An 18,547-nucleotide genomic window follows, 5' to 3' on the forward strand; every position below is an offset into this window, starting at 1 on the left:
TGCAAACCTTCTAAGTCATAGTCAGTCTCAGCATGCTTAAGTTTCTTATTATAATTCCAAGCTAGAAGGGGGAAGACGAGAAATAATAACCCCAACAACAAAGTCAGAAGCAAGTTCAATTCCAGCATCCTTAAGATGATAAACAATGAGTAAAAATTCACTGACCTGGGCAATAATTGACTTACTACCATTTCAAAATCAATGAAGTTAAAAATCAGGAATTTCTAGTTGCTTGCTTCAGAAATCTTGTATTTGTTATCAAGCGTAGTCCATAATTCCTTTGCAGGAGCAATACTTCGATGTGCATTGTAAACATTAGTTTCCAGGGCATTCAAGATATGACCACAACACATAAAATCATCTTCCTCACGCTTCTTAAGTTTGGCCCTCAATTCAGCAGTGTCATTGTCTTTTGGGGCAGGAATTTCCTCCAATCCATCTTCAAGAATATACCACAACTTGATGGGGATCAGAAAAATTTCACGGTCTCTTGCCACCGGGTAAAATTCTCACCATCAAAACGTTGCAAGCGAGTCAGAGTCTGGTTCATTACTTGCAAGGATTGAGAAATAGTGTTTGAAGATTCACCCTCCATTGTCGAAAAATTAATTATCGAAAATTATTGGAAAATGGGTACTCAGAGGATGAATTCATAGAACAGAAAAAAAATGTTGTATCAATGGAGCTTCAAGGCCTTGCGATTCTTTTCAACAATTATTTCGACCATTCCCAAATTATTGGCGAGTACAATCGGTCAGCGAAATATTGCTTTCAGGATACAATGAAGCCCTAAAAAACATTGTTGAATTCAAGGGTTGTACTCTCTTGACCCAACCAAGAATACACAATAATTGATTCTGAAGATGCTTAGAGAGAAATAGATTTTGGTGATTGAAATGGGAAGAATTATTTATAGAGGGTTTCATGCCTTTCGGAGATTTCTTTTTATCTTCAACAGGCGCTATCAAAAAGTCTTCATTAGCGACTGTAGAAAATTCTGGAAACCGTATCCAATATTGAAAATATCCAACAGTTGAATCCATTGATCACCTGCTTCTGAAATTCCCAGTTGCTCAAGCTTTTTTATTTGGTTCTCCGCTCAACTTCAGATTATTTGATCCAGTTCAAGCAAACTTAAAGAACCTCATTGCTGAATGGCTCGACAGAAGAGATGGTGGTGATTATTTCTGTATGGTAGCCTGTCTTTTTTGGGCTATATGGAAAGCCAGAAATGCCGTCACTTTCTGAAACCAGAAACCTAGCGTTCCTGGTATAATCCGCGAAGGGTTGCTCTGGTACGACAGATATAACGACCATGATGATGATTCTCCTCCAACTTCTTCTACAGTTTCTGCGGCTGCTACCACTCCTTTGTGTCAGGGGTCTCCTCCAAGATGTAACTTTGTTAAACTTAATGTTGATGCAGACGTCAAGAATACATGCTCCTCAAGTGCTGTGGTGGTTTACAACTCTGGTGACTTAATTATAGGGGGTGGCTCTACTATTCTGAACCAGACTATAGGGTGACTGTCAGAGAATTGTCAACATCCTTAATGGGAAAGCGTCTTGGATCCATTGGCTTATTCTGAGAGTAATTGAAAGGATTCAAGGCATCAGCTCTTCTCTCACTAATGTGGAGTTCAGTTTCGTACAACGTGACGTCAATTCTGTGGCTCACAAGCTGGCAAAATATGTTGTTAAGCATAATGTCTAACAACAGTGGACATCTTCTCAAATCTCCGCTATTTCTCTGATTTTGTGTGACGAGTGACGACCCCTATGGTGGTGTAGTCTTTGGGATTTTCCTTTGTTGGTTTTTGCTCTTTGTTTCCCACTTTAAGAAAAAAACTTTGCCCATGGTTTTATATTTTTTAAACTGATAGAAGTACAAAAATCATTTGAGAAAGTGACAACCGGTAATAATTAAGAAAGCTGTAAATTATGAGGACATGATGATAATCCGAACCGTTATTAGATTTACAGCTTTAATGTGATATGCCCCCAGTTTTTTTTTTTTTTTTGAAGCATTTATTGACAAAATAACTAAATATGACCCGTCAAATTTTCATCCCAGCACTCTAGTGTACAAGAAAAGTAAGAGTAGGTCAAGTTAGCCAAGGTGACTCGCTATCCAAAATCCAACACTTGGTTGGTTGTAAAATGAGTAGAGATAGATAGGAAAGTCATCCTTCCTACTAAACAAATTAATATACTCTTATTTCCAATGTAAGACCTCTCCTCTTTTAAGTTCACACAAAATAACCGTACCACTTCACAAATGCATGCTAATTACTATCAGTATAGTACTGATCACTGATTAGTGTGGTAAATGATAAGTACTACACCTCTGACTTTGTCTAAGCAGGCAAGTTCATATTTATAGCAATGTATTGGAGAGAAAACTTGACCTTAGCGAATTTTTTGGAAAAGAAAAAGGTTGACTTGAATGATGCTATTCCTGTCTAAGCAGGCAAGTTCATATTTGTATTTTTTTCTGGTCTCTGCATTTTTGTAGAGTTTCCTGTTGATTTATAAAGTCTTTATCTTTGCTGAGCAAAAAAAAAAAAAAAACAATCCTGAAAACTAGTAGCACTGTTAGATGTCAGGACAACGTTCTTGAACATATAAGTGCAAACCAAAAAAAACCTTAAGAAGATATTCAAAAAGCATTAATAAAGAAGTACCTTCCACTGTAAATTCTAATGTGTTCACTTCTTTAATACGTACCAAATTTAAGGAACAGGCATGACGGACAGAACATATCTACCTCCTGAAGTATATGGTCAAACACAAGCAAGCGTCTAAATGTACTGATGACGAACCTTCTCTGGATCATCTGGTCCAAGTTGTTGAATTTCCTTAAAGCTCATGTCATGTAGATCGTAAGAAATAACTCTGTCTAGTACTCACAATACCAAGTTCGGTGACTCTCCTTCTACTTCCTTGACAAGTAATACATCAAATTCATGTGATGTATTTAATTGAACCCTTGGATATGCCATCAACAACTCTTGGAGATTAACAAGATATCTTTTGTTCCACCCTGTGTGATCAGTCTTCATTTCCCAGATTTGAAAACCGGTAGGTGACGATACACGACCAAGTGTAAGATATAGACGACCCTTACATTCCATGAAGTTTTTCGCCTTCATGCCAAGCTCTTCGTCATAGGGTGGCATTTCCATTCCCATTCTTAATTCTCGATCAACATTGAAATAAAAAGAACTCCCTACATTGAATGTGTCAATCCAATGCAATGAACCGTTCCAAAACACACCACTACCCATGTGATAACGATTAGGTCTGGTGAAAGCATCTCCAGATAGCTTCCAAGAAGCTATTTCAGATGAGTATATCTCCATTTGATAATTGAAAACTAAGTCTGTAAGTTTTGAAACCAACCAGATGCAAACGACTTTATAATGAGGTGATTTTTGTGGATCGTAAGCTAAGCTGACACTAAAAAGTTCTTCAAAACCTTTCATACGTTTTTGAGATTCACAAACAATTGGGCGATATTGTCTCGTAAATGGATTGCAGATGTAATATGTAGGATACACGTTGCGGTGGTCATTTGCAAGGCAACAGGTCCTGCAAACTACGAGACCATTGCAAGATTGAACGATCATTATACCTGATGGATCGTTAATAAAAGTTAGGGTTTTGATGGGGGCAGAGGATGATGATCCACCAAGGGAAATGTGTTTGAGTTTTTGGACGCGATCACCCCGCCAAGTTTGTGTGTATAGTCCTCTGATTGAAAGTGAGTTTTGAAGAATATTGTATTTGTTAATGAAAAATGGATCAGAAATAATGAAAAACCATTGTTTGGATACGGATTTAAACACTAGCACTAGCAGGGATTTAACTGGTAAACATAATAGAATCTGCGTTAACATATCAGCGTTGCTAACTATAACAGATGCTGCTGCTGCTGATGATGGTGATAATCTATTGCAATCAGAAAGAGAAGTCATCTTGAAAATTATTACGATTAGTTCAGTTTCGGTAATGGATTACCTGACATTGAAATTGAAGCTCATGGAATCTCCTTTTAACTTCTGATCCATATCAAGAACAGAATGATGATGTTGATGTAATAGATTATTATTGATAAAATTAATTGTTACCGATCTGTCTTCCGTTTGATAATCTCCACTAGATCCTAACATGAGAGTTGAGATTTAAGGAGAAACTGAGAAATGCAAACCCTAATGCAATTCTTTTCTTTAGTTTAAGGAGTTCTGTTAAATTTGTTTTGTTGACAGCCATTTATTTGTGCAATCTAATAATGGTGTTGGCTAATTTGCCAATTAGAGGACACTAAGGGCTTGCCAAATAGGAAAACCAGCAAATTGGACGGGTTTGCGAATCACTACAAAGAGTCTACTGAGTATTAAGATGTCGTTTAGAAAATTCTCTTCCGTTGAACCCCTATTAATTGCCCGCTATATCACCAGGCTCGATTTTTGTTTTGACTAGTTTCTTACCCGTGCGATGCACAGGTCTGTTTCTTGTTGATGTATATTTTAAAATTATTTTCATTAAAACCAAAAAATAAAAATGCAATTCTAATTCTAAAAACTAATTGAATTCGTAGTAATATAAAAATTCAATCACAATAAAAATGAAAATCATGGGCTTTTAATATTTTCTTTGATTTATGAAACTCATGTTTTTACTTTTGCTTTGAATTTCACATATTCATGCCTCTTTTGGTCCATCCAATCATTATTTCATTAGTACAGGTGTCACCGAGATCGTCATACATTATAGTTTCAGAAAATATTCTTTTAAAAACTTTATATTTTATAAATCCCTCTTTCCCAGTTATGTCTTGTGGTTATGTTGGTATTTTATTATAATTGTGATGTACATGGAAGGTCTTCTTCTTAATTTTCTTCTCGCCAAATTAATCTAAATTTTTTTTACATGCAAATCATCAAATAGGCGACAAATTCCAGTAAGGTCTGCTGGTTCTTAGCTTTGAACCTTTCCCAGTTGATCAACCACCTAATAGGGTAAAGAAATCTCTAAGGTCTGGTGACTCTGGTTCTTAACTAATTATGTAGCTTGTATAGTATATTTGAATCCAGAACATCCCCATATTGCAAGAGTATATAGTAAAACTGGTACTTTTAACTAGATGTGGAGAACATAAAATCGTCAAGATTGAAATCCATTGAGAATTGGGGATACAGTTATGTCAAAAAAAAAAATGTAACCACCTGTACAACAAAGAGATGCAACAACTCCTGCAAATACTATAAAAATGTATCCATCACCAGCCACTTCGACGCACTGTTCTGGCTCAAACAGGCATCCATACCAGTACCACCTCCAAAAATTTTTTTTGTAAAGATTATTATGCATGAGCCTGTTTCTCGCATCATATAATGGATCCACATTTTAAAATTAATAATAAAAGATACTAATAAAAAACAATACAAATGTTGATAAGCTTATAATTTCAAAAGCTAATAAAACATTTAATAAACTAACTAAAGCTTTTGTCCTCTTTAAGAGACGTGGTTATTTATGAATCAACCTCTAGTAACCACATGTCTCAAGAATAATTCATTTGAAAGTATATTCGCCCATGGAAACCAAAGAGAATTCGCCCATGGAAATCAAAGAGTATTAATTGACCAAAGCTACCACACATTACTTTATGCAACACATTCATTGCGTAAATCAAAGGGAAAAAATGAATATACACGACATATAACTATCAGAGATAAAGAAGGGCTTGATTATTTATTTTTTCATGTAGTTGTGAAGATCTTGGATGGAACAAATATAACAGAGATAAAGAAGAACTTGAATTCCGTACGCTAGAAATAGGAACTGATAAAAGGGATGCGCCCTTGTAAACAAATCAAGACATAATTAGTAACCAATCTGAGATCGATAGAGAAAACAATTTGGGACGTACATAGGTTTCATTCATGGCATTCTCATTTGTAAGATCATACGGCAAGGATGTAAGGTCATGCGGCAAGGCTGTTATTGGATATTTTTGTTTAAAATATTAAATACATGTAAAAGTTATGTGAAGAAATTTAATTAATAACAATGACGTATATAGAATTTTTTGCTTGAAATGGTGTATATGCATGTTACGGTGAGTTAAATATGGTTTCCTAATCAACTTTGACTTGAATATGATGACAGGTATTGTCTCCCCAGTCTTACATGCATCAATGATGCTAGATGGTGATTCACTACAATCTTGTCTGATTAAAACTTAACTAGACTTATTCTTTTTTCAATTCTTTATATTTTGTCTCACATATTTTGGTTACGCATATGAATTGTGAGAGTACTTGTAATTTTCCCAATCACAACAAAAAAATAAAAGAGGAAGTAGCATGGTTGGCACTCCATCTTTAAGCAAGGACAATGGCACTAATGCATTGTTGTTGTTTTTTTGATCAATTAATTTATGGTGTCAAGTAAACGGGAGGAAATTGGTATCAAATGGTTAACACACTGTAATCGATCATCCGCTAAATATATCCATCATAAACCTCCACCATGTAACCATCTAATCCATTATAGTTTAAATATCCTTTGGCAGCAACCACCAAAAAGATTCAAGAACATAAACAACCAAGTAAGAATAGAAATATTAACAAAGAATGAAAATATTAGAATGAAAGTTTGCATTGACAAAAACTCTGTAAGATTTTTCTACAATAATTAGATTGAGTATCTCCATAAGAATAAAAATTTTAGAAGCTGCAATAACTGTGTTGAATAGCAGAGTAACAAAAGGAAATGGATAGAATTTTTAAATAATGGATATTAGTGACAACAAAAGTATAATTCTTTACCGTGAGATTTTCCCATGATTTTTCAGCTAGCATTAGAACTCAAGTTGTACGTCACGAAACCCTTATAACAATAAAAATTCATGCGGAAAAAAATAATAAGAAAAACAATTAGATGAGTAAACCAAAAGAACTAGGGTTCACCGGTAGAATTTTGTTGTTCATCAAGTGCAAAGAAAAAGCGTATCTGCAAAATAAAACAATAAAACAAAAGAGTTAGGGCTTGTATTCAAATAAATAAAGAGCCAAAAAATAAAATGGTTTGAGTTTACCAATAGCAAAAATCAAAGATTGTTAATGCAAAATAAAACCAACCAAAAATCGTTAGAACAAAATCAATAATGAAGAACAAAACCAATCAAAGCGTTTTATATAGAGATTCGCCAGACCAAGAAATTTCGTGAGAAAAATTTACACCCTTACTCTATAAATTCCATAAGAAAAATTGTATAACAAAACAATATCTGCCGATATCAGATTTTGGATTCCCAAATTTACTCGTGCTACATATTTGTCTAAAAAATATTGAGCATCTTTATATATTTGGCTAACAAATATAGAGCATCTTTTACTAATAGAAATTTTTCAATTTTATTTTATTTTATTTATGGAAAATAATACTAGATTTTTGGATATCCAAATTTATTAGTTGCAATATATTTGTCTAAAAAACAATTTATGCTCATATTAGCACAATCCATGAAACAATATCTGCAACCCACTAACCATCAAACAATCCTGTTGGTCGCTTAAAAACACATCAAAATATGATCTTGAGAATCACCTATGTGATGGATCCACATAAAAATGCCAAAAATAAGAAGGATAAGAAGAAAGAACATTTGGTGGTGGCTCTCTCTCGTCACATGTCGTTTTTTTGGGGTCCTAAATTTTGGGGTTGTTTATGTTGACTAATAGATAGATATGGTTCATGCAATACATATATATACACCAAGAATTAAAAAAGGCAAAGAGATTATACCAATTTTTCGATGAATACACCAAAATTTAATTGAGACAAAGAGATTATACCAATTTTTCCATGCAAAAATCGTTATGTATCCTATTAAAATAATATTTGCATTGTCAAAGGATTTCTGCAAAACAAAATAGATGCAAATCAGACAACAAAACATAGATCAAAAAGAAAAAAACAATTTAAAAAGAGAAGCGTAGGGAAAAAATGGATTTGGCATTTCGATCGAATGCTTTTGTATAGTGACACCAATAACTAAACCCATAAATAAATAAAATTTATTTTGGATATGATATAATTCAGCGTTTAAAAATATCCAAAATTCCTATACTTTTGACTTGCTGTATTTACCCCTTATGTTATTTTTGGAAATCTCAAGCCATGAAAATCACGATATATAAAATTCTTAACTATTGTATTAAAGTTTTTCCAATTATATCTAGTTAACGTATCTTTTTAGTGCACTCAATATTTTCTAAATTAACAATATTAAGTAAATTTGCAATAATATCACAATATTCTCGAATAAATAATATTTCCTATTCACTTCAAAACATTTATACAATTTTATATTTATGGATAGCTATCATATTTTAAGATAGTCACAAAAAAATTGCTCTTATTTTACCCGATAAGGAAAAATTTGTTGTTATTATTATTATTTTATATTTCTTTTTATGAAATGAGCAATAATAAGAAAAATAATATTGAAACTTGCGTCTATCGCAGTTTTTATTAACGTTTTTTCCTTTCGTTCTCGTAGTTTTTCTTATTATCGTTAATGTGTCCATCACGATTTTATATTAATAATTTTGTATTTCAATTACTTGATAGGATTGACAATTGAGTTTTTTTGCGGAATAGAAAGCGCGCAACGATTAACTGGTAAGTATTCACAACTCCATGTATTTTGATTTTGTACTCTAATCGCTGATCTAAATTTGTTTCAAGTTTTTTTATCGAAATTTTAATTGTAAATTGCAATTAGAATTAGTTTAATTATTAATAGATTTGAATTATAATTAGGATTAATTAATTAATAAAGTGTAATCGAACGATGGACATTGGTTTTTTTTAATTTTGTGATCGATTAATTATTCTTGATGAAATTATGATGAACGGTGTACATTTTGATGTGATTTTATTTTTATTTAAGAATTTCATTTAGTTAAAATTAGAATTCAATATATTCTAGTATATATATTTTATAATGTTGTGAGATTTTTTCAGGATTTATAGTTGTTAAAGGTAATAATTATTTTTGTTTGTTATTGGCCAAGATATATGTTTGTGGGTTTAAAATATTTTTTCCAAATTTTACTAGTAAACTTTTTAAAATATTACCAAAAACAAAGAAGTGGTGGAGCCAGAATCAACCAGAAGCTCCGATTAACCACGTCGCTCGAAAAAACTCTATTTTTATATAGAGAATATGATAAGAATAGTTTTGTCCCTTTCCAGATACATAACCAAGAAATATGGAGGAACATTAGACCATTCACATAACCCATATACTCGAGAGAATTTCGATAGGGTGTCAGGGACACTAATATATTATCTAGGTACAAAACTACATGACCAATTGCTGAAGGATTGCACGAAGAAAATACAATCCTGGATACATTGTTGGTTGTCCATTTTTTACTTCTAAACTATCAATAATGGCGTTAATAATATTGAGATAATCTCTTTCTAAGTGCAGCACAGTAACTTTTTTTTTCCGCCCGTTTTATTGATATGGCACGGGGCAGCGATTTGATAGACAATGAGAATCAACTCCGTAATGGTGATGGTAGAAACTCCAATCCAGGATTAATGACTCTAATCCAAGAATAAACAAGGTTTACAACCCAAAGACAACCGACTGGTTTGTCACAGTGTAGGAGGTAGGGGCTATTAGTTAGGGGGTGCCCATATAATTATAGTGTCTGTTCTTAGTAGTATTCAGTTAGGGGAATGGTTGGTTTAGATTAACCCACCTGGAGTGTTACTAGGCGTAGGATATTGAGAGAGTGACCTAGCTTTATATACTCAAGTATCTGAAATGAAACTCTTATCCAATTTATCAATACATTTTCTGATCGTTAATTCGATTTATGTATGCGTTCTATAAATCAGATGGCTTGATTCGAGAGAATCAAGATATTTATATCAAGTAGAAAATACCATATGGTCCTAGGAATAATATATTAGAGAGTCTAGTCCAGTTGACTCAGTCATGTGTCTGTTTGGTCCTATTTGGGAAAATATATTATAGTTTGGTCTTAGAAATTATGGTTTGGTCCTAGGGTGATGTCATGGATGATGTAATTTTCATTGTGTGGTGGCAGAAATACCCTTATATTATTGTTTGGTCCTAGAAAATAATGGTTTGGTCCTAGGGTGACCACATATATACCAAAATTACTAGAAAATATCTCATTCTCAGATTTACTTTCCCTCTCATCTTCTTTTCTTTTTCAGATTTACTTTTCTCTCTCTCTTTTCTTTTTTTTTTCTTGATGATTTTGATCAGATTTAATGTTGAAGACGGTGATGAACCCGATCTACTTGATGAAAACGACGATCTCATGTTACTGCTGCTGCTTGTGTTGAAGATGAAGATGAACACTGTTTTTTAGGGTTTTTTCTATTGCTGTCTTGATAAAGAAGAAGATGAAGACGATGATGTTGTTGTTTCTGTTGAAGCCGGAGATGAAGATGATGAAATCGATGAAGATGATGTTGAAGACGTGGATGAATATGATGTTGTTGAAATCGATGAAGAAGATGAAGATTTGGGTATTTTCGTCGTTTTTTGTTGCTGTTGTTGTTGAAGATGAATGACGACGATGAATTTTGATGAAGTTCTTTGCTGCTGCTGCTGTTGTTGAAGATGAAGATGATGCTGCTGATGTTTTTATATGGAGTTCATTCCAGAAATGAACTCTGGTTTGTATATGTTTTTATATAGACTTCATTTCTGGAATGAAGTCTGTTTTTTTAGGTTTTTATATGGACTTCATTTATGGAATGAACTCTGGTTTGTATAGGTTTTTATATGGACTTCATTTCTGGAATGAAGTCTGTTTTTTTAGGTTTTTATATGGACTTCATTTCTGGAATGAACTCTGGTTTGTATAGGTTTTTATACGGACTTCATTTCTGGAATGAAGTATGTTTTCTTAGGTTTTTATATGGGATTCATTTTCTGGAATGAACTCTGGTTTGTATAGGTTTTTATATGGACTTCATTTCTGGAATGAAGTCTGTTTTTTAGGTTTTTATATGGACTTCATTTCTGGAATGAACTCTGGTTTGTAAATGTTTTATACGAACTTCATTTCTGGAATGAACTGCTACAAGAAAATAAGTAAAAATTCACACGGAAGTGTACTTTTTTCAGTTTAATATTTTTAAATAATTGTGGACCAAACAATAAAAGCGTTTGACCAAAGGACTAAACTGAAATGAGTCCACCTAAAAACGACCAAACGATATTTTTCCCTTATATCAATTCTCTTTCTTAATATGTTGTGACATCACAACAATTGGCATCTGAGCCGTTATATCCATTAAAAATTTGCTCAAAACTTTTTTTCATCATGGATTTAATAGATGAAAAATGGGTTGAAATGAATGGAAAACTAGTACCTATAATGAAGTTGTAAAGGATAGCAGCGGAGAAATTAGATGTATGCTCTAAGTGGCATTTGTATTATTTGACGAACAAGGACGCCGTAGATCGAGATCGCAGACTACAGAGGTGGTCAAAATTGATAACCAAGGCATTGGAGAGGGTGACATCACTCATGATTATTAGGCTTACTTCTTCATCATATCCATCTCACTAGTCCAAAAAGGCCTATTTTTAAATGACAAATTAATTACGTGAATAGAGTTTCACAAACAAATTCCGTCATATAACATGAAAATAATAGGGCCCACCATTTAACGAAAAAAAGATGCCATTCTCAAACGTGATAATTTACTAGGTGTGTGATTTAACGAGAAACCATTATATCACGAAATAAATCTGATATATATTCTTAATATTTATAAACCCACAATTAATCTTCCGTTGCACACCCAGGAGTGGCTGGCCACATGTAATGCCACATTACTATAAGTTTGAAACTGGTTAGCCAGTAGCCACCCACCCCTAATTTGTCGTGAGCCTTTCAGCTGGTTCGATATTGGACCTATATTGGTCACTAGTGGAGTAGTTTCTTTCAACAGGCCCAGTTTTAGCTCTTTATTCACATTTTTATTCATTCCATTTCTTTTCCTTCTAACCCTAACATTTGTGCGGCTCTCTCTTCTCCTCCAACTTCTGCATCTCCATAAAACCAGAAACTGAAAATTGAGATCTCCATCTTTTTCAACCTTTATTTCACGTATGATTCTTCTTCTTTGTTTTCTCTTGTTGAATTTGGATTTAATTAGATTTAATGTTCTTGTAAGTTTATAGGGTTTTCATTAAAAAATCCGATTTTGTAGATTGTTGTAAAGATTCTAGGGTTTATAGGATTTAATTATATTTAATTTTCTTGTAAGTCCACTAGTTGATTTTGAGGAAAGCACAGGCATGGCATTCTACAAAGAAGGAGACAGTTGGTTATCGGGCCTGGTTTTGGAAGTGTGTACAAGCCTCACATGTGTATTCATTAGCATTATTGTTACTGTGCTTCTCATGTGTATACCAGGGGGCTCCGACGACCACAAGTGGAGGGGAATCTTTCGACTACAGACACAATTGGTGCTTCTCCAGGTACAGCAGACGCGGACTCCCCAACTTTTGGTGCTTCACTCAACTTCCATCCTTGAGGACAAGGATGTTTTCAAGGAAAGTGGAATGTCACAGTGTAGGAGGTAGGGGCTACCAGGTTGTGTGCTAGTAGTAGTTAGTTAGGGGGTGCCCATATAGTTATAGTGTCTGTCCTTAGTAGTATTCAGTTGGGGTAATGGTTGGTTTAGATTAACCCACCTAGAGTGTTACTAGCCGTAGGATATTGAGAGAGTGACCTAGATTTATATACTCAAGTATCTGTAATGAAAATCTTATCCAATTTATGAATACATTTTCTGATCGTTAATTCGATTTATGGCTGAGTTTTATGAACCAGATGGCTTGATTCGAGCGAATCAAGATATTTCTATCAATTCTTTTACTCAATCTGTTGTGACATCACAACATGGTTTTATTGTTATCAAAGATAACGGGCAAACAAGCTGAGGAGAAAGTTACGATGCAAAGGCTATTTATGGTCGGAAAATACAAAACCCTAGGAAACCAAAATGTTCCTAACCAGCCTATGAAAATATATATATTATTCTCATTAAAAAGAATAATCCAAATAAAACAACTACTAGATTTGTGCCCGTGTTACATACGGAGCATTTTTTTTTCATTTAACTTGGTGTGCGCGGGCTTCGCCCATATCCTGTGGAGGTGCATTTTTATTTGGTGTGCGCAGGGCTTCGCCCCACCCCGTGGCGATGTACTTTTGATATGGTGTCGCGGGGAGAATACATTAAATAGGTGGAGAAAAGATAAAAAAAATGTATGAGATTTTATTAAATTTTTCCTTTTATTTTCACAGATATTTATTTTTTCCTTTTATTTTTCACGTGAAATATGTGAGTTTTTTTTTTCATTTTTTTGCATGTATTAATTTTGAAGAAAAAAAATCGTAATATGGTAGGTACTCGACTTCCGAATCGAATTTGGACTTCCATAAGATTCCAAACATGTAAGTTGAGTTTTCCTTTTGAGTTTCCAACTTTTAAACCAATTATACGTTTCCAAGTGTCCTTACCAAAACGCTCGTTTCACAAAACTCGAAAAAGGCATATTTCGGCCAATGGGAAGCGAGGGTTTCCTTACCGTTTAACGTGGCAGCTTTATTTGTCTAGACCTTTAAGTCTTTAGACAACTTTATCCTAATAAATAAAATAACGCGCACGTTACATCCCCAGGACTGTCTACATCGATATAAAATAGGCCCAATAAAACAAATGATTTAAAAAAAACCCCCAAAATCCCAGAACTGTCCGAAATAACCCTTGTTTTTGTTAGCCCAAAACTAAAAGAACAACTAAACACTCACATTTCCTCGTTTCCATCGTTCTTCTTTTTCCTATTCTCTTTACTTTGCTTCTCGAAAATTAAAAACAGATCTACGAAATCGTTTTCCTTTCGTTTGAACTGATAAAGAATCGATTCTCCTGAAACCTAAGACTAGAAATCAAAGTTGAAACAAATTATGACCTAAAATCAAAAGAGTAGAAACCAAAATCAGAAAAATTGTGAAGAAGAATGCTCAACAAGTGAGAAGAAAGATGAATTGCTCTCTACAACGATCAAAAATACTACAAAAAGGTAAATTGAATCTTTTGTTTCACGTTCTTCGTAAATTATTAAGCGTTTGAACCCAAAATAGATCGGCGTTTTATCTTTTTAGTTTCATCATAGTTTTATCTGTTGTTCGTAAACTGATCACTGATGATGAATTGCTCAGTAAAATAATTACTCGTGTTGATCTATTTAGACTGAAACCAAACTCTGTTGGGTGTTGATTGTTTTGATGAAACCATTGTTGGTTTCAGTATTTTCATTTTGTATAATTCTGGTTACACCAAACTCTGTTGGTGTGTTGATTAATTCTGGTTTTTGTAATAAAACCATTATTGGTTCCATTATTTTCACTTTTGTCAAATTTAGTTCCACCAAAAATTTGTTGGTGTGTTGATTAGTTCTGGTTGTTTTGATGAAACCATTTTTGGTTTCATCATTCTTTCATTGTCAAAATTTTTCCACCAATACATGTGTGTTGGTTAATTATGGTCATTATTGGTTCGTCAGTGTTAGTTTATTCTATTTTTGGCTGAAGTCAATTTTATTTTTCAGGGAAAAAATGTGATGATTCATTTATTTGTGTGTGGAGACTCCTAAGATAAAGGCTTTGATAGAGAATAAAAAAGATCATATGATGTCCCTTAGAACATCCCCATTTTGGAATTTTTACAGACCATTCTATGACGGGGTAATGAAGGTAGAGGAATTGAAGAAAAAAATGGTAGCCCTGAAGATGGTCTTAGGAACATTTGACAAGAACACTCCACGTTTAGTACCAGATTGTTTCAAGATAAAAAGAATGAAGAATCTGACATTGCAGACCATTCCCGAGCACTTTTCTGTAACTTTTGGTCTACAGATGATGGAGCTAGTAACTCTAGTCAGAGATAAGGATTTGATCAAACAGGTGAACTCGTTCGTGAATGAATACTTTGGTGGAAAGAAGAAGATTAAGAAATCTACAATTCTGGAAACCTTGATGCTAACTACATCAGATGAAGCAAAACCGTATGACTTTGTCAAGTTATTTGTTCTATATATTCTTGTTACAATATTCGTTCCAAACAAAGGAGGGCAGAATCTAACATTGAAGTACTTGTACGATGTGTTTGAGATGCATAAGGTATCATGGACAGGCATTTTCCATGAGTATCTAATAGATTCAATGAGCACGGAAAAAACGTTGAAGGTGTGACAGGTTGCGTCCTTTACCCAGTGGTAAGTAAATTTTTGTTAATTTTGATTCATCATTTATTTTCGTTTCTTCATTTTATGAGTTCAATTGCTGAAATTTCATAGGAAGTGAACTCTAATTGCAATCTCCCTTAGTCTCAGTAGGGTTGTGCAGACGAAACCTATCACAGCAACGGGTTAGGTTAGTTTACATTGTAAATGCACACAGTGTACTTCTTAGTACTTCATCAAGTCGTTGACATGGTTGAACCAAATCTGACTAGTATTAGCCTCTGGTTAAGAGAAATTTTTGTTGTTTCATGGTAACTTTTTTGTTTCATGGTTAAGACGTTCCCCCAACTAGTAATTATATGCATATAGCCAAAGATTAGTTTACATGGATACTTCATGTACCAAAGTAAGATATACTAGATAATGTACGATGAAAACATCTCATAATATGTGCAATATACGTAGTAAAGAAGAAGATATTATAGAATCTGGAGAGTAGATACGATATTAAATCTTAACACCCCCCATCAGACTCAAGGTGGTGCTGAACTCATCTTGAGTATGGATAGCATGAACTCTAACCGAGGTGTTGGATGTGACTTGGTGAATAAATATACCAATTGAAATTCTGAGCTGACATGAATAAGAGTAATAGATCCATGCTTAAACTGATGTCTCGGTAAATGACAATCAATCTCTATATGCTTAGTTATTTCATGAAATACGTCATTATGAGTAATCTGAATCGCAGCCTTGTTATCATAAAATAGAGGCATAGGTGTAGAAATGACAACTCCCATGTCACCAAGTAACCAGCGGAGCCATATGATTTCAGAAGTAGTATGAGCAAGAGCTCGATATTCTACTTCAGCACTTGAACGAGACACAACAGTCTGTTTCTTACTTCTTTAAGATATAAGTGAATCTCCCAGGAAAAAGCAATATCTTGTAATGGATATCCTATCTTTAACATCTCCTTCCCAATCTGAATCAGAGTATGCTCTAAGAATAAGTAGAGATTTAGACGAAAACTGCAGTCCATGGTATAGAGTTCCCTTGAGATAACGAAGTATTCGTAGTACAACAGCATAATGAGTAAAACGGGGAGCTGACATGAATTGGCTCACAATATACACTGCATGACTTATATCAGGTCGAGTTATAGTTAAATAGTTCAGACTCTCTACCAGTTGTCGATATAAGGTTGGATTGGATAAAAGAGTTCCATCTAAAGGACCATGTCTGACATTCACTTCAAGTGGAGTGTCTGTAATTTTAGCATCAGTAATTCCAGAGCGTGCAATGATATCAGACGCATATTTATCTTGAAAAATACAATAACCATCAGTTTCTTTGCTCACCTTAATACCAAGAAAATAACTAAGTGAACCAAGATCCTTCATTTGAAAGCACGCAGTTATACGAGATTTAAGATTGTGTATCCCATCAATATCACTGCCAGTTATAACCATATCATCCACGTACACTAGAAGGATAACAATCCCTTTGGTTGATGATCGTGTAAACATTGCCCAATCATAATAACTCTGTTTAAAACCATACTGAACAATTGCACTACTGAATTTTTCAAACCAAGCAGAGGTGCTTGTTTAAGTCCCTAGAGTGCTCGACGTATGTAGTTTACACACCTGATTTGGAGCATGATCTATTCCAGGTGGAGATCGCATGTAAACTTCTTCTTCTAATTCTCTATTAATAAACGTATTTTGGACATCCATTTGATGAAGACTCCACTCTCGAACAGCAGCCGTAGCAATGAGTGTATGATGGGTTTTTCAAAGTTGTTGTAGTAATATGATTCGTTCAAGACTTGTGAAAACGGATTTTTAGATTTTTTAATAAATAAAAATAGCGAACTAAATTAAAAAGATGTTGTGAAAATTATGGAGAGAATGAGACTAGGATTCCACCATTGGTTGATATTAGTGATTTAATAAAACAATAATTATGCAACTCAACATTCAAATTGATTCTAATAGTATTGCCTAGACATGTAGATTTCCAAAAGAATAGATGTTAATCCAAGCATAGAATATCAAAACCCTAAAGCAAGCATATTCTATCAAGAGAAAATACACCTAACTAATCAAAATCATATAAACAATTTTTAGTTCAATGCAAAAATCATAATAGAGTTGTTGTAATTAATAAAAATATATCACTTTTACCGAAACAACGACTTCCTCCATAGCCCCAAGGATTGGGTTTAGCTCCGCATATTGGAAACACACTCAGAATAATTTTTCATTGCTCAAAAGTGTTTACAAATGATGAAATGAGAGAAAATAATGATTAAACCGGGTTTTCTCTAAACGATACCCAAACTCTCCATCTCCTCACTGATACCTAAGACACTCTTATTTATACTGTGAAGCCAATCTTAGGTCGACAATCATCTCAATTACTCCAAAAAATATTTGAAGTTAATCAAAGTATTTCACGGGAATATTTCCTCTCCATTTTCACACGTCTTCTGAGTTGTATGGTATATCCAAATCTTCTAATTTAATCGAGCCAAATAATGAAGAGAATATCTTCAATTAATTCCATGAATAATTCCTTCCCTGTTTTCGAAAATATCCAAAAGTATATGTTTCCTTCCATTCAAGACATGTACAAAATCTTACTGTCATGGTAAGAAGATAATCATGTCTTAAAGACACAAATATCCCCATAATATCATGACCAGAATCTCACACAGTTGAGATTTCTTTTCCCGCCAAATATCTTTCCCGTGAAGAAGAAGATGGGTGCCCCCTATCCGGTCCTGGGGTGCGAATAGAAGATGCCATGAGGGGTGTCTCTGATCAGCTGCTTGGGTGCAAATATCCTTTGGGTACCCCTTATCATTTGGGCGCCCCTTATCCACAAGTGAGAGTCTGAATAACACGTTCCTTTTGGTGCTTTAGACGACTTTTCGAGCCAATTTTTCCAAGAATGTTTATTTCCAAAAATACCTAAAAACACATAAAATACCATAATAAGTACAAAAAATTGAGTACCAACAATACATGAAATTAAGGACAACGTAGACACAAAAATATGTCTATCAAATACCCCCAAACTTATTATTTGCTAGTCCTCGAGCAAATCTAGAAAATAAAAATGACTACACTTAGCACGTGCAACAAGCCGTTAAACCGCTAGGTGGCCCTAGTGGCGGAGTGTTGTCTCCGGAGGGTTTACCAGAGGTGT

The 18,547-nt window shown here is 34.0% G+C and overlaps 1 protein-coding gene and 1 non-coding gene across 2 annotated transcripts; one reads left to right on the top strand and one right to left on the bottom strand.

Annotated features, from left to right (window-relative positions):
* The first annotated feature begins 6,160 nt into the window (after window positions 1-6,160).
* LOC113354881 lies at window positions 6,161-6,243 on the top strand. Its single transcript, XR_003362084.1, has one exon. It is a non-coding gene; the product is annotated as a small nucleolar RNA U31b (small nucleolar RNA).
* Window positions 6,244-16,239: 9,996 nt separating this feature from the next.
* Window positions 16,240-17,070, bottom strand: LOC113351332 (uncharacterized mitochondrial protein AtMg00810-like). Its single transcript, XM_026595337.1, has 2 exons — window positions 16,981-17,070; window positions 16,240-16,878 (listed from the first exon to the last, which is right to left on the bottom strand). Exons 1-2 carry the CDS (start codon window positions 17,068-17,070, stop codon window positions 16,240-16,242), a joined length of 729 nt encoding a protein of 242 aa, XP_026451122.1.
* Window positions 17,071-18,547: the final 1,477 nt, after the last annotated feature.

The sequence above is a fragment of the Papaver somniferum genome, chromosome 2, assembly GCF_003573695.1.
Source record: "Papaver somniferum cultivar HN1 chromosome 2, ASM357369v1, whole genome shotgun sequence".
Taxonomy (NCBI): Eukaryota; Viridiplantae; Streptophyta; class Magnoliopsida; order Ranunculales; family Papaveraceae; genus Papaver; species Papaver somniferum.

What these genes read in the sequence shown, in the direction of transcription:
- LOC113351332 (XM_026595337.1), bottom strand. Translation starts at nt 17,070, where the DNA reads ATGGATGTCCAAAATACGTTTATTAATAGAGAATTAGAAGAAGAAGTT. An exon ending in TAGATCATGCTCCAAATCAG is followed by an intron (nt 16,879 to 16,980) that starts GTGTGTAAACTA and finishes GGTTTTAAACAG; the next exon opens with AGTTATTATGATTGGGCAAT.